The sequence below is a fragment of the Zootoca vivipara genome, chromosome 7 (assembly GCF_965207765.1).
Source record: "Zootoca vivipara chromosome 7, rZooViv2.hap1.1, whole genome shotgun sequence".
Taxonomy (NCBI): Eukaryota; Metazoa; Chordata; class Lepidosauria; order Squamata; family Lacertidae; genus Zootoca; species Zootoca vivipara.
This window is the reverse complement of record NC_142590.1, coordinates 2,880,301-2,897,195: the sequence shown is the minus strand read 5'-3', so window position 1 is coordinate 2,897,195 and position 16,895 is coordinate 2,880,301. Positions and strand designations below refer to the sequence as shown.

General features: G+C 44.3%; 1 protein-coding gene across 1 annotated transcript; it reads right to left on the bottom strand.

Moving 5' to 3' along the window:
* Window positions 1-1,114: 1,114 nt before the first annotated feature.
* LOC118088864 (regulator of G protein signaling 16) lies at window positions 1,115-9,899 on the bottom strand. Its single transcript, XM_035123009.3, has 5 exons — window positions 9,610-9,899; window positions 5,659-5,751; window positions 4,625-4,686; window positions 3,505-3,671; window positions 1,115-2,856 (listed from the first exon to the last, which is right to left on the bottom strand). Exons 1-5 carry the CDS (start codon window positions 9,867-9,869, stop codon window positions 2,656-2,658), a joined length of 783 nt encoding a protein of 260 aa, XP_034978900.2. The 5' UTR covers window positions 9,870-9,899; the 3' UTR covers window positions 1,115-2,655.
* Window positions 9,900-16,895: the final 6,996 nt, after the last annotated feature.

The window sequence follows — 16,895 nt, the reverse complement described above, 5'->3', positions numbered from 1 at the left end:
ACCTGCCATTCTATTATATGCTGTTCCTCTCTCTCAGAAATCAAGTCACTTACACTAAGTTACACTGGGCCTACTAACTTGCATAACATTTATCTCTGCTCTGTGTATGCTGCTTTAGCATTTGCCTTTGTTTGCCCATTCACATCATTCTTCATTTACCAGGCTTTTCCTTGTCTCCTTTTTCAAAATGTCCTTCCTCCAAACCCACTGCCAGTCTACAGGCACATTCACTGCATATAGCCCTACAGAAATATTGGAAGTTCCACAAGGACATGCACAATTGCTATCAGTTTCAACAGGTCTTGCACTGGAGATGAGGCTACAAATGAACAGTGTTTTAATATTCCCCAAATAATCTCCATTTATTCCATTTTCAGATTTTAAATGAGACTGGTCTGCAGTACAGTAAGTCGCTTGTGAATCAGACAGCTTTTCATCCCTGCTGGGCCTTTAAACTTTCTCTGATTGCATTTTGGTCAAGGGCTACGAATACCTAGTCACCTGGTCACCTGTGATTATGAGTAAGAATAATATTGGCAAACAAAAGATGAACAGGTCAAATCCAGGATGATTCACTGGGTGAAGGATTTGGGGTACAATATTGAGTTAGCAGTGTGGGAGAGATTATGGACAAGTTTAAAATTTACAGCATGTTACACTCTGAAGGAAAATTATATGAAAATAATGTATTGTTGGTATTTAACTAGTTGGTATTTAGCTAGTTAACTAGCTAAAATGTACAATCAAAGTCTAAAATATGCTGGAAATGTGAAGAGAAGGAGGGTACCTTTTATCATATATGGTGGTCATGTAAAGGTGGTAAAAGACTTCTGGGAAATGATATATAATGACCTGAAAAAAATGCTGAAAATAACTTTTCTTAAGAGACCAGAAGCTTTTCTTTTAGGAATTTTAGGTGCTGAGATTCCGAAGGACCAGATGAAATTATTTATGTACGCGACCACGGCTGCAAGGATTCTGGTAGCCCAGAGATGGAAAGATGGTACAACTCTGATCAAGGAAGAATGGCAGATTAAAATTGATGAACTATGCCAAGATGGCAAAACTTACAGGATGAATGAGAAACCAGGAAGAGGCTGATTTTAATAAGGGATGGGGAAAGTATATAATCTATTTTAAAAACTATTGTAAACAATTACAATTCATTGGTAGGACTGACAGAAAACTTGTAGTAAAAATTTGAACTATGGATTGATAAAGGACTTATAAGAATAGAGTTACAGAAGAGATGCAGAGGGAAAATCTTATGAGGATTCACAAAGGGGGAGCAAAGTCAAAGGGGGTTTTATGTTTTTATTTGAGTGTGTGTTTTTTGTTTATTCTATGCAAAATTGAAAATGCAAAAATTAAAATTTATAAAAGAAAATAATCTTCAGGCAGGGAAGGGATTGTTCACTAGAAAGTCCCCCCCCCCTTCAAGCTGTCAAATGTGCTGCACATGACTGAGACTGCAAAGCTATACATATGCACACTTATTTTAAGTCCCATTTTAAAAAGTAGGACTTTCTTTCAAGTAAACACCCATAGAATGCTCTATAACACATTTTGTTTGGACCACCAAGGTAGTAGATTATTTTTTTAATGGAGGGTTGAGGAATTAATAACTTTTACAGACTTATATTTGCAAGGCCAATCTAGTCTTGTTTCCCACTCTCTCTTTTTCTTTCCCTCTCTGTTGATGCCACCTGTCAATGTAGCCTTATAAGTGTTGTGAAATCAGCGGAGATATCAGTTGCAGGCCCCTTGCTGCAATGACTTGTCTGTAGTACCTGTGTCTAAAGTGCTGTGCTCATTAAATGCCCTATCTAAATAAATTATTATTAATAATAACTATAATAATTAACAATAAATGGGAAACAGTTAAAAAATGGGGCAAATCATCCAAGGTTGCTTATAATGTTCAGAGAGGCACACTACAAAGAGTTCATTGGCTTCTGCAGATGTCACCGGAAGTAAGTTTGCCCATCATGGCAGAAGGCAGATATGCAGTTGGATCAAAGCTGATACAGCTTTCCTCTGGGTACAAATGCAAAGCGACAAATGCAAAGTTAAGGATGCTAAGTCTTGACTGTTCAGCTGGTTGGTGTACAAACATGCAGAGAGCTGTGTGCTTCTGGAACTGCCATGCAGTAGCTGGAGATTTCAAACCCCTGTGTGCTATATACAGCTTGTAGCCTGTGTTTTGCAAGTGCAGATACTGGATTCTGAAAGCAGATAAAGACTGATGCATGTGGATGGATGCACAGGTGCATAACATTGAACACGAGGATGATAAACAGTTTTAGAGAGGAATGCAACCTTCCTAGTTCTCTGTCCCTCAATTCTCGCCTTCCCTTCTGCTTTCTTCGTTCTGCTGGGAGTGCAGCTTCTTTCTTACACAATTTTCTCTGGCGCTTTTCACATCAACGCCTGTTTTCTGCCCTCCCCAGATGCCAGGGAGGGCCTTTTTTTTGGTAGAGCTTCTGGGTGCATGGAAGCATACGGGGTCCCAGGCATCCTGGCCAATGTAAAGGCCCAGCCCAAACTCCACCACTGGAAAGCTCTTATCACCTCCCTCTGAGGCTCCTGCCTCTCCTGGTTCATTCTTTGTCTCTGTTCCCCCAAGACAAGTCCTCGCAGTGACAACATGCAGGTTCAGGTGTGTGCAGGCTTGCCTGTCCTGTGGCTGGTCGCTTGCTCAGTCAGGTCCCTGTAATAGGCAGATTTCAGAAATCTGGGATAGGAGTCCTTCTCCATCAAGGTGTGGGTTTTCGCTTGGGCTTCTTCAAAGCAAGCAGGATTGGCAATGGTGAGGTTCCTCCTGGTCGCCTCTCTGGTTTCGTGGTCAAGGTTCACCTGTAAGGAACACAGGAGCAATTAATTCTATGCCAATATGTTTCTTAACAGGGAGGGATTTAAAAGCAACAGGTATTGCATGCATTCTAGCAGAGCCAGTGTGAAGCAGTTAAGAGGATGGAAGGAGGACTGGGAAGGAGACCCACCCACAACCCTCCCAGGGTGACTTGGGGTCAGCTGCAGGCCGGCCGGCTGGCCCATGAAGCAAAGTGAGCCTCAGCGCAGCAGTAGACTCCAGAAAGGGGGCAGATTTGCTTCTTGCAGAGCCTCAGCCCTCCCTCCTGGTGGTGAAGACATAGGACGGTGTACAAATTTAACAAATAAAAATAAAAATTTCCTCTAGGAACAGTCATTGCAGAGCCTCATGCCACCCCCACCCCCCACATCCCGAGGCAAGACTGCAGTGGTGGCAAGGGGGGCAATGGTCAGGGGGTGGCCGCCAGGCATTTTGCTTCAAGCAGCAAATCTCAGTCTATCCTACTTCACAAGCTCCTTGTGAGGATAAAATAGAGAGGGTGTGGGGAAGGAAACATGTATACTGTCTTGAGCACCTTAGAGGAAATATAGGATGCAAATGCAGTGTTGTTGTTGTTGTTGTTGTTGTTGTTTTAAAAAAAGGATAGCGTCATACTGAGAAATTTTACTCACCTCTTTGGGGGCCTCATTTTGAACAAAATCTTCAAAGATCCTGTTGGCTCTGGCTGCTAGTTTGGCTTTTGAGTGGGTTTTCTTATACTCCTCACAGGCCAGCCAGAACTCCAGGTTCTCTTCACTGAACTCTGTTTTGAGGAAGCCATGAAATGCTACCACCCCGCCTGTGAAGGAGGACAGGGAATGTTCAGTTTGGAAGGTGAGGGAAGAGAACAGAACAGAAGGATGCACTTTTCCTTACAGACATATACACAATGCTATGGGATTTTTATTTTCTAAAAAAAAATTGAGAAAGAAAAGACATAGAAATAAAGCTCTTGTGCGGAACAAGGGTCAGAACATTGGTAGAAAAATTATTTTGGGAGAACTGGGGCATAGGAAGGGAATATTTTATAAATATATCCAAATCAGCAGGTTTGGAGCAAACTGATAGGCAACTAACTTTTCTATAGTGTATACAGTGGTACCTCAGTTTATGAACACAATTGGTTCCAGAAGTCTGTTCAGAAACTGAAGCATTCATAAACTGAAGCGAACTTTCCCATTGAAAGTAATGGAAAGTGAATTAATCCGTTTGTAAACTGAAAATTCGTAAACCGAGGTGTTCATAAACCGAGGTTCCACTGTATAGGTATTTAAACCACCACAGGGCCTTATCTGAGGATTGAATTGTTGTTTAAAAGAGCGCTCTCTGCTCTGTGTTATTTATCTGTCTCTAACAGCAGGATCTACCGTAGCAGCTTGGATTGGGAATGTGTGGGGAGATATGCAGTGGGGAAACGGCACATTGGGGGGAGTTAAATGCCTCCCCACATACTGTAGTCCTTATATGAAATGGAGCTGCCTGTGGCTGGTATTCGTGTTTTTTAAAAAAGACAGGGGAAACCAAGCGTTGCATTCAAGGGCATGTTGAATCACACATTAATCTGACCCAGAAGTGAACCTGTCTGAGGCACAGCCCACTGTAGGACATATCACACTTGAAGGAATTATGAAGGAACAATCAAGTCCTGCATTTGGTAGCTATGAGGGGAAGGAATCTGTTTTCCTAAAACAAGTTTTGGAAAAACTCTCTGTTCCCTTTGACGTGTTGGGGACTGTGAAAAGACGTACTCACTTTTGCTTCTCAGGAGGTGGTCAAAAGACTCCTTCCATCCGAGCACCTCTTCTAAGGCATATCTGGAGAGGAGAATGAATGTTCAAATCATGGTTGTGTCAATAGGAATGTTGGGGTGAAGAGTTTAGGCAGAGAACCAGACAAGACAAGAAGCCCAGAAATCATAAACTAAAGTGAACACCCTCATCACCACTTATGGGGGGGCAAGGCAGAAGCAAGTATCTGTCTCTTAATTTCACCTTAGAAAACAGCTGAAGCAAGGTCTTCAGTTCTCCCATTTCTTGTTAGCTGTATGGGAAAACATGGGTCCCTGTTCTTGCAGAGAACAAGCTGGCTTCTAGCTTGAGAACACATAAACCACCACACTGGATTACTGGAATTTACTCAGACTACATGGATTGAGCGGTGGTTTCTGTATGGGCTGAAAAGAGAAGTGAGGGGCTGATGGGGCTCACCAACCTGGGAAGATTGTCCACCTAAGAGAAGGAAAAAACTGATCCTCAACCTCCGTTGCCTTGTGGGATATCTTCAGGAGAAGAAAAGGCTAAAGAGTGAGCCCTACACAAATCTGGAGTGGAATCCCTAAGATGGCTGGATGGCGCCTTGTACGCCTCCTTCCAGCAACTTCTGCAGCCAAGTTGGTGCTAAATGTATTGCTCTGCTTTCCTTTGGACCACATCAGTAAGGTCTTGTTGTCTGGGCAGCCCAGGACCTCCAGACACACTGCCAAGGCTTGTGCCTGGGGGAAGTGACCTTGGTGCTACTGACCTCATGCCCAGAGGCGCATGCCATTGTCACTTGAGACCGATGGATGGCAACAACTCAGACTAAGGAGGGCAGGTCATGGTTGAAGAACAGTTTTCTTCCATAGATAGCTAGGTTTCTCCCTCTCATTGAATTCCTTAGGAGCTAAGATATCTATTTGATGTTGCACTGCTCTATTGCACCTTTCAGCACCGGTCCCTCTTAAGTAGCCACAGTGCTCTAGGTTGGAGCAGTTTGTTTTTTTAGGCTACCTTCAGCACATGACTTACCTCTGCTTTGTGCTTCGGCTCAGGTTCCCAATTTTATATCCCAGATCTGGTTTATGAAGCAGGATCCCCAAGCGGGTCTTGAATTCCTTTGCTCTGCAGAATGAGAGGAATGGAAGAATGTCAAAATGAATTTTAAGCTAAAACAAGAAGTGGCCTCGAGGGGGCAGCAGTGTGTGTGTTCCTTAAAAAGAAGAGAGCTGCTCCGAGTGAGAACCACCATATGTCTGGGTCCAAACTGGCAGTTGGGTTTTGGTGTGAATTTTGCAGAGGGCTGGAGACCTTAGGGGCTGGAGACAGCAGCGGAGCATAGATCTGTGCTGCCCAGAGCAGGTGCGCTCCGGGGGGGCATGGTGTGCTCCCGAGGGGTGTGTGGCTCGGAGGGTGCCCTTCCAGGTGCGGAATAGCCGCTTGGGTGCCCGGAGAGATGCACGCTCCCTGCAGCCAGGGGCTGAGCAAGCTGCTCACAGGGGCGGAGCCACCCATGGTGGACCTTCGGCTTGCAACTCCCAAGCCTCCCCCAAGCTGTCAAAATGAAGGGCAAAGGGGGGAATTCCGCAGGAAGGGCGGTGCAGCTCCCCCCCCTTACCCTGATGGCTCGGGGCAGGGCCGGCTCTAGGAGTAGGCTGGGTGGCGCGGGGCCCCAGGGCACCAGGTTGGCTGGAGGGCGCTGCGCCTGCCCACCAGCCGCGGGGAGAAACGGGGTGGGGCGATGGCGCCGGAGCGATCTGTGCACCATGGTGCCAGGGCGCCCGAGCTGCTTAAGATGGCCCTGGCTCAGGATAGACTTGGGAGTCGTGGGCGGGTGGGCCACTGAATGTCACCCCCCCCCCTCAGTGAGGGCACCCGGCACAGTCCACCCCCACCCTCTCCTGGCTGGAGAGAAGAGTTGTTGCATGTTTGTTCAAATAAATGTAGGAGATATATGATGGAGAGAGAGAGAGAGAGAGAGAGAGAGAGAGAGAGAGAGAGAGAGAGAGAGAGAGAGAGAGAGAGAATACTAATTTCTGTTGTGTGAGGGCATGCAAGCATTTCAGTAATGTAGAATTCCTAATCAAGCTGTAATTCCCATTAATGCAGAAGGCAAGGCAGGATTACACATGCAAGTAATTTAATCATCTTTGACAGATGGGTGGCCATTTGGTCCTTCAACGACTGCTGTAATGATTCCAGGCCTCTAATACAGCAATTGTGTATTATATTTATTGTGTGTGTGTGCGTGCTCTGTGTGTTTAAGCATGCTTTCATGACTATACAACTTTTCCTGAGTTCCCTTTTTATAAAAAAAAGGTTTTTATTTCCCACCTAGTTCCCACTTTTATGGACAATGGGATCTGGCTGGCAGCAAAGCTAGCTTATTTTTAGCCTTCAAATTCAGTGGTTAATATCTGAACTGTGTAACCTTTACAACATAAAGGATTCGCTAGTGCCCTTCCTGTTTAAAAAACCGGAACCTCTTGTAACAGCTTCTCTTCATCCCTAGCATCATTAATTCCTCGTCCTCTGTGCTAGGGGAGTCTTGGAAAGTCTGTCATGTTTGTCACATATGGTGCCCAGCTATGGCTCCAACAAGTGATCCGAAGGTTACACAAATGAACCAAAATTCTGTTTGCACAGTGGCCAACCAGATGCCCAAGGGAAGCTCTCCAGTAGGACGCAACTGTCACCTAAGATCTCCATTTTTGATGGACACAGTTTCTTCACTCGTTTGGTACATTTTGTTATGTGACACCTGCTCTTCCGGTGCAAAAGGACTGGAATAACACAACATGCAGATGGAACTGTTTGTTAACCACTTTTTGTAAAGACTAAATCATTTCTGTTTGGAGCATCTGCTGTCCTTTTAGTCGTTTCCTCTACGCTTATGTTTCCCTGCAAGATTGCTCTTCCTGTTCACGCACCCTCTCATAGTCTCTATGTTGTTGAATGCATCTGTCAGAGAACTGGGGTATTTAAGGTCCAGAGATTTAACACATTCACTGTTTTTCCTGTGCCACTGTCTCTGACTCTTTAAAGCACTACAACAGCTTGACCATAGATTATGGTGGGGCGGGGGAATGAACACCGTCACCAGTGCATAAAGAGGTCTCTATTTACATGCCTCAAACTTTCCAGGAAAAAGTGTTTGTTCACAGGTATAAAAAACCAACAACCCCACATTCTTAGACAAAGTATAGAAACCAGGAAGAGCATGCCTGCAATAGTATTATTATTTCTTTGCTATTAAAAGGACTGATATGTCTGCTTCACTTGGGTGGATAATACAGTAAGCCAGAGTTTCTACAAGTACAAGGGGAAAGGATAGGTCCCTGCCCCAAGAAGGTCACAACTGAAATTGCTCATTGCGCTGCTTTTAAGGTAGACAGTCAACACTGTATGGTCTCTCTATTGTCATGCTCAACCAACAACATCCAACATACCATCTCAGGACTATTTAATTGCTCATCTTCTAACATTGTGTATGCCATCAAATGCCAACAGTGCCCTTCAGCCCTCTATATTGGACAAACAGGCCAAACCCTACACCAAAGGATAAATGGACATAAATCTGACATCAGGAATCACAAGACAGAGAAACCAGTAGGAGAACACTTCAATCTCCCAGGACATTGTATACAAGATCTCAAAGTAGCTGTCTTATTACAGAAGAATTTCAGAAATAGACTGGAAAGTTGCTGAACTGCAACTTATTACCAAACTTAAAACCATGGAGAGACCAGGTCTGAATAAAGACATTGGATGCTTATCTCATTATACATGATAAAGCTATCTTTAGCCATCTCACCCCTTGTTTTTTCCCTGCAAGACCAATTGCAGTCGTTAACAGTCATCAGCGGGTTTCCACACCTATCAGTCAATCACCCATTCCCACCACCCTTCTGAGTAATACCCCTCCCCACCCTCTCACTAAATATAAGGGTCTGTTTCAGTGTATCTGAAGAAGTGTGCATGCACATGAAAGCTCATACCAATGACAAACTTAGGTGGTCTCTAAGGTGCTACTGGAAAGAATTTTTTTATTTTGTTTCGACTAAGCTCAAGAGGAACATCCTATTTATGATTTCTCTTCATTTCTCTTCATTTCCTCCCCCTCTTGTTGTCTCCCCCAATGTCAAACTATAAACTGTGAACACTATTATTTGGTTAAGTAAAATGTTACATCAATAATGGCAGAGAAAATAATAATAATAATAATAATAATAATAATAATAATAATAATAATAATGATTGACAACAGTCACATTCCTTCTACAAAATAGCATAAAGCTGAGTTTCTTCCGCACCATCTCTCCTGAACTTCCTTTGCACCACTTCTCAGTGACCCAGATTTACTTGCTGCTGCGCTAGCCGTAACAATGTGGACACGGTCACCCGTTTCTAGATTTCTTATGACAGCTGCCTGCCTGCTGTAGTGCGTCTGCAGCCTCCCCGCTTGGTGCATCACTGCGACAGTTTGTAGATGACTGCCTGGCTCGCCACTTTCTATTCTTAGCTCACCCCCCTCTGGGTGGTGTGTGGCAGGAATGCTAATTATGCAGAGCGCTGCTTGCAGAGGTGTCTTGTAGAACCACATTGCAAAAACAGGTGATCGTTTGGAGACAAAGATTTCATTATAACATTTAAAAGCCTTCCTTTTGAGTGACAGCAAAAGTAGGTACGGACCAGGAAGCATCCCTCAACAAGAGCAACAGAAATTCAGGATAAATGCAGTTATTTTGTTTCTTTGTTTTAATTATCCCCCTCACACACACTTCCTGCCCTTGCCAGTGATAGATCTTGCTCATCTAACTAACAAAAGTTTTTTCCATTCTTTAGGAGATACTATAGGAGTATGAGCTATGGTTGTACACAAATGTTACCCTGATCAGTACAGATGTTGAAGCAAAGCACACTCCTGATTTATCAACTCGGTAGTTGATTGCCAAGAGCCCCAAATATTTTCCAGCCTCTTACCTTTCCAAGCAGCTTGTAGGAAGGGAAGCTAAACCCCGACACATGGTGAGGAAGCAGGCAGATGCTCTGTTTAAATTTGTGCAGAAAAGAGAAGCAGTAGGGAGCTCCAGCAGCAGCTTTTGCTGTTTAGCGCTCTGTGCGCTGCTGTCTGGAAGCGGAGCTTTTATATCTGATGGGGAATGGGAGGGAGCGGGAATCAAGTGCACAGCTCCTGCCTCTAGACAAGAAGAATTGGAACTGTCCTTGAGCATCACAGTCATGAACAGTTCCCGGCAGGAGAACAAGCAGACCAACTCTGCATTATAAAATATGTGTTCTTCTGTTGCTGTGGTGCCTTAGCATTTGTTGATTTGAAGGGCATACAGAGACTCAAGGAACACATTTTGTGACTATGTTCACAATTAAACAAACACTTCAGTACTGAGTGTATGGCAGTGCCGGATTTACGTATAAGCTAAACAAGCTATAGCTTAGGGCCCCACTATCCTGCCCCCCCCAAAAAAAAAAATTAAAGCGGAAAAAACCTGGATGTACATTTCCAAAATATAAGATAAAAAACAAATAAAATGGCTTTAGATACCTATTAGGTCCATGATTATTTATTATTACGGTCGAGGACCAGCTCTTAGAAGTAAAATAAAATAAAAATAAAACGGATCCCTTTGAAAAAAACAGTTTCCGGGAGCATAATGTATAAAAGTCGCTTTGAACAAGATTTAAAAGAAAATTATTAATTATATAACAATGCTAAAAGTTTAACCCTTAAAATAGTGGCTGCAGAAAGCTGAGCCTAGCTCGCTCGGGGTGCCATTGAGGAAAAAAATCCATAAATTACCATATAGCATATATTCAACACCAAAACCAGCAACAATTTGTTGTTGACAAAGGACAGCTGGACATATAAAGGGCCTAAATCCGGGCGTAGTGTATGGTGAAAAAAATAGTCATGTATGCTGTTTGCTGTACTTTATATGTGACGGTTCCAAGCATGTGCAGCATGAAACAAGTCTCATTAAAAGTGGCAGGACTGTATTCCAAGGAAACCTGCTTCAGACCAAGATGCCACAGAAAGTTGGTGTCCATATTGTGCAGGTTTAGTGCAGTCCTGGGAGCTGCACTGTGAATTCTTAAATATGTGACTGTGGATAAAGCCCAATGATAAAATGCTTTTATTTATATATAGCATTTTTTTTAATGCTCTCTGGTCCGACAGGAAATGGGGAAGTGGTGGCCCTCCAGATGTTTACTGTCATAGGTCATGAGCTAGGGGCTGTTGATCAGTGGAGTCCAACATCTGGTGACCGTAGCTCCTCCACCTCTGACCTAGAATTTCCATGGCAAAGCATCTTTCCTGTCACATACCGCAAGCATCTTGCAGGTAGGTACACAGGATGGACACCCCACACCCCCATGGGCCATGTCTGCTTTGAGTAGAGGGGAAATATCTCCCATGTAAGGGTGACTCCCTACAGGGAGCCAGCCCCCATCATCCTAACATCCACCTCGCCCAGCACAGGGAGCAGCAGTGGGTCTGAAGCAGCCAGGGGGGGGGGGAGACTTGGAGGAAGAGAGAAACCAGGGTGCGGAACAATGGGAAAGCTTGGGGGCAGAGAGATGCAGGCAAGGGCTCAGGGATGCAGGAGAGCCCTTCCACCGCCTTGACAGGGAGGAGACTGAGAGGGCATCACTCCTTCCGGCGCAAGAGTTAAGGAGAGCACCGTGATGCAGGTCAAGGGGGAGGCGTTTTGGGGTGCCCCGACTACTTTGATGGCGTAATAACAAACATAAGCCATTGCCGGATTCTGATTCAGAATGAGAGGTCATGTTTTACACTGTCTCTGCACTGTAACTACTTTGCACAATAAAAGTCTTTAAAGACAAACTGGACTCAAGCGGAGTTACTCTAGAGTAGCCACGATGACCCTCTGACATCCCAGTTCACATCTTTTTCTCCCATCTTCCCGGGTAGGAAAAGCATTAATTGTCCATCATCCTCCATGTATGTGTTGAAACATGTCATGTTCAAACTAAATAAATAAAATCCTGCCCAGGCAACCTTGACACACCTGACTGGTAAATATTCTTCCACTCTCCCCCTTCAACCTTTCCCCTGAGGGATAATAATGAGCATCTTTTCCCTAGGACAGAGATGGAGATTCGGGTTCTCCAGATATTGCTGGACTCCAGGTCCCATCAGCCCATCCATGCCTAGGGACAACTGGGATTGTAGTTCAGGAATATCTGAAGGGCCACGAGTTCCCCCTCCCTCCCCTATGAAATTTGTAATCCTTTTGCATTTACAAAACATCATGGGCGATCATTGTACCTTCCCAAAAAGTTGGGGTATGGGTGGCGATGTGGGTTAAACCACAGAGCCTAGGGCTTGCCAATCAGAAGGTCAGCAGTTTGAATCCCCGCAATGGGGTAAGCTCCCATTGTTCGGTCCCTGCTCCTGCCAACCTAGCAGTTCAAAAGCACGTCAAAGTGCAAGTAGATAAATAGGTACCACTACAGCGGGAAGGTAAACGGCGTTTCCGTGTGCTGCTCTGCTTCACCAGAAGCGGCTTTCTCATGCTGGCCACATGACCTGGAAGCTGTACGCTGGCTCCCTCGGCCAATAATGCGAGATGAGCACCGCAACCCCAGAGTCGGTCACGACTGGACCTAATTGCCAGGGGTCCCTTTACCTTTACCTTTATGCATATCTACTGTGCACTATTTAGAATGTAAACTATTTTGAATGTAAACGAGTTCCGGCACCTCTTTTTCCTAGAAAAATAGCACTGTATATCTATCTATAAAGCATACCTAGTTAAATCCCTCAGGATGGCATCAACCAACTCATTTTAAGGGCTACATGATTGTAAGGAATTGGGTTGATGGATGAAGAGGTGGGGTATTGTTTTATACCTGGAATGTTACTCTAAAATAGGCATGATCTATTTCTGTGTTCCTTTGGAGGAATGAGAGATAGCAGAGATTGTTGTAGCTTTAAGAAATATGGCTTACTTATATCCAAGCTAAAGATCGCTGCATAATAAGCTACGCAACAGTAGCAGCTAGACTCCTTATTGCTAAAGATTGGAAGTCCCAAAAAATACCAAGAAAAGAGGATTGGCAAATTAAATGGTTAAGCTATTACAATATGGGGAAAAAATATGAGGAAGTTAAAGGAATAAAGGAAAGTGAGAGGGGGGAAAATTGGAAAGTGTTTACGGATTATATTAAGCATTATTTAGAGAATTCTGATCTCCTTCCAGTCAATTAAAGGCTCAAATAATGAGACTGGAAAACCAAAAGCAGAGGTTTGCAAAAAACAAAGGAACATATATATAGTGTAGTATAGAGAAGGTTGAGAAGTAGAGGGAAATAGGGGGGAGGGCGGTTAAGGGCATGTATTATCCATTTTATTTTGTAAATAAAAAATTCTTTCTTTCTTTTTGGTTACTGTTTTGTTTTTATACCTATTGAAGGTATAAAACTCACATTTTTTAGATTGGCTTTTGGAAGCATCGTGCTACCCCCCCCATCCACTCTCAGCTGTGCCTGTTTATTACTGGTTTTATATTTTGACAGCTGCCTCAAGCTTTGAAGAAAGTGTGGTATCGCAGTGGATTAAGTCAAGCATGGGGTGATAGTTCAGTCCTGCACTTCCCCACCCTGTAGCAGCCCAGCCACTTCTACCGACCCTGAACGACTACCTTATTCTGCTGCCCACAGCTGTGTGGCGTTTCCAGGAAGGAAACTCATTTGCCCTGTGATGCAGTGATGGATGGGCTGGAGGAGGACAAATGTGTTGTTCCTCCCCCCCCCCCACCTCCTGCTGCAGGTGTCTCCCACTTCCACTTGAGGCTTGCATAACATTTTCACTACAGCTGAGGGTGCAGGGAGGGGGATACACCTTCCCTGAGAACTGCGGGAAGCTGTGTTGAACCAGCAAACGCATTAACAAAGGTGCTCCTTCTGACACAGTGACAGATGTGGCTCAGAGGCAGTGAAATCCTGCTCTTGTCTTCGTAGGGACTGCCGGAGTGGGAGGCAGGGAGAAAGGCAAGCAGGAAACAGCTGTGGGAGAGTGGCTGTCATTTGCAGGGAAAGGTATAGCAGGAACAAGATGAACCAGAAAAAAGGGGCTGGAAGAGATGAGTGTGTCCTGTAAGTGAGACTTGAATGTATCAGAGAACAAGATGACTGTTTAGTGATTAGTGTCAGTTATTGCTTCCATGCAGGATACGGCTCCCATGGTTGTTAATGCTGCCCGGGAGAGTTTTAGCTATAGAGTTCCTCTCCTCAGAGTGCCATTTGCTTGTTTATTTTATGCACAATACATACTAAAAACAAACCAAACACAGAATATTTCAACTGAACAAATGAAGTGAATGTGATAGGGATCTGGCCAATGGCTGCTCATGTAATGATCCAAATCAGACAGAAGAGGATTGGAAATAAAAAAGCATACAGGATGTGTTTAATCTGAGGAAACTGAGAGTGTGGTTTGTAGTTGGCAGTGTCACATCCACACTATACGTAAAACATACAACTTCCCCCAAGGAATAACTGGCAGCTGTGGTTTGGTAAGGGCATTGTAACTCTACGAGGGAGGGGTAAACTTTAAACCTAAGGCAACATGGAAAGAATCTGAGGTGTGCTTTTTAGCTTTAGCTGTGATGTTTGAAAATTGAGGGGAGTGAAAATGCTATCAGAGAGAAAGAGCCAAAGAAAGTGGGTGGGAGGACCTGAGCAGACTTGCTGGAGGAAGGCAGAACGGAGAGAAATTAAGGATTCTAGCAAGGAAGCAAAGGCTAACATACATGCGTTGCTGCTGCTGCTCCTGCTTCTCCTGCAAGCTTGGCTGCCTTCTTTCTCCTACGGAAGCTGGCTCTAGACATCCAAGAAGTGTTTCAGTTAAACACATTGTAACTCATACAGGGAAATCCGGTTGGGAAAGGTGGGGCTCCACAGCGCCATCTGCTGTCACAGCGTTATATCACAGTCATATACAACACAATCTAACTGTGAGGAAAATTTATTTCTCTCTCTGTCCCACATACACAATGCAGGCTTAGAAAGATGAACACCCGCAGGAAGAATGCATGGCTCTGGTTGGCAGATTGACATGGTGGGCAACCTCACTCCCACCTGCTGTTTATTTTGTTCCAGCTTGCTTAATATCCTCCAAGACTTCTTGCAAAGAAAAACAGGGAGGGAAAGGATAATAGAATCCACCACCTACCGTATTGGCCTGAATATAAGCCACACTTCCCCCCCCCCAAAAAAACTCTGACAGTTAAAGTGCGCCTTATATTCGCAACCTTATGCCGTTGGCAAAGCAGCACACCCCCACCCCCCACCCCGAAGCAGCCCTGGAATTGTGGTTTTTTGTTTGGCCCCTTCAATTTTTAGGGTGTGGCTTATTTGCGAGTGCATCTTATATTCGGGCCAATACGGTAATCAAGTCATTTCTAGGGGAGAGAATAGCTGGAGACTGGGGAGAGATCTGCTGATAGTGATTACCGTATTTTAATATTAATAATAATAATAATAAATAATAATAATTAAAAATAATAATATAATTTATTATTTATACCCCGCCCATCTGCCTGGCTTTCGCCAGCCACTCTGGGCAGCTTCCAACAGAAAAAAAATACAGATGTCTTTTAAAAGTCTGGTAGTTGTTTTTCTCTTTGACATCTGATGGGAGGGCATTCCACAGGGCGGGTGCCACTACCGAGAAGGCCCTCTGCCTGGTTCCCTGCAACTTGACTTCTCGCAACGAGGGAACCGCCAGAAGGCCCTCAGAGCTGGACCTTAGTGTCTGGGTAGAACGATGGGGATGGAGACGCTCCTTCAGGTATACTGGGCTGAGGCCATTTAGGGCAGCCATCCCCAAACTTTGGCCCTCCAGATGTTTTGGGCTACAATTCCCATCTTCCCCGACCACTGGTCCTGTTAGCTAGGGATCATAGGAGTTGTAGGCCAAAACATCTGGAGGGCCGCAGTTTGGGGATGCCTGATTTAGGGCTTTAAAGGTCAACACCAACACTTTGAATTGTGCTCTGAAACATATAACACGGAATATAAGATGCTCAAAATTAAGGGACTCAAAATTAAGAAAATGGGGGGAGATTTCCCCCATGTATAATAAGCCAACCACCCCCCTTTTAACATTATTTTTTAGTAAAAACAAACAAACCCTAGTCTTATACACAGAAAAGTAAAGTACATTGATTGGCTAAGCAGAGGAGATGGGTAGAAGCATCTTAGTCACTGGAAATGTGGACACGTCTCCAATCAAAGTTTTTCATTTAATTCTGTGCTACCAGGAACTGATTGATTGGCAGCAAAACTTTGCCCAACAGAGGAGCCTCCACTGGTACTGTTTGCAGCCCTCTACAATTTAGCTAATCCCATAGGTCATTTGGATATAGAGCCTTCAAACAATTAGATTGTCAGCTCCTATATAAGCTGTGGGTGAGTCCTTGGGTCATGTGAAATTGGATGGGGGAGGCCTTAAATACTGTAGTTAAAAGTCCCCTGTTCTGAACTGAGCACCTGGAATTCAGGAGAGTAGCAAAGTGGGGAGGTGAAATGTAGGGGATTGAAGAAGAATGTGAATACAAATGTGGGTTTGTTCTGGAGGTAACTGTGGTGCTTTCCTTTTTCTCTCTCCCCTCTCCACTGATGAACTGGAAAAAAACAGAGCAAAGCAGAAGCTGATCTGAAATGGTAATGTTTGTTCCCAGTAACTTGTGTGTTCTTTCCCTTCTGGCCATCATTGAAAATAAGCACTGAAACTAAACAGTCTCTTCCAGGATTAACTGCTGGTGACAGCACAGCACTGATTACAGACACGGGGCACAAAAGCTGTGTGTGTGTGTGCGTGCAAAAGGGAGGGAGGTTTCATGAACGCTCAAGAGAATACTATTTATGTAGTCATTCACACGTGTGCTTAAGGTGTGTGTTATCTCAAGGATCACTTGTTCAGAGCTGATCTTGCTTTTATGGTTGAATGTGCTAAAAATTGCTCTGTGAACTATTCCCATGTGAGAGTGTGCGCACCTCGGAGGGACGCTAGCTGGCGTCTTTGTGACAGATCCGTTCACATGTGGGCACATGTGGGAACTTCAGCTATATATACAACTATATGACTGCTTACCTGTGTGGGCAAATAGCCAGCATAGAAGATCAACAATTGGGGCTTACATGACAGGGAAAGTTCATTCCCACATCATCTAGGCTATTGTCAGCATTTGCAAGAGCAGTAGTGTCTGATTCAATTCTTTGCA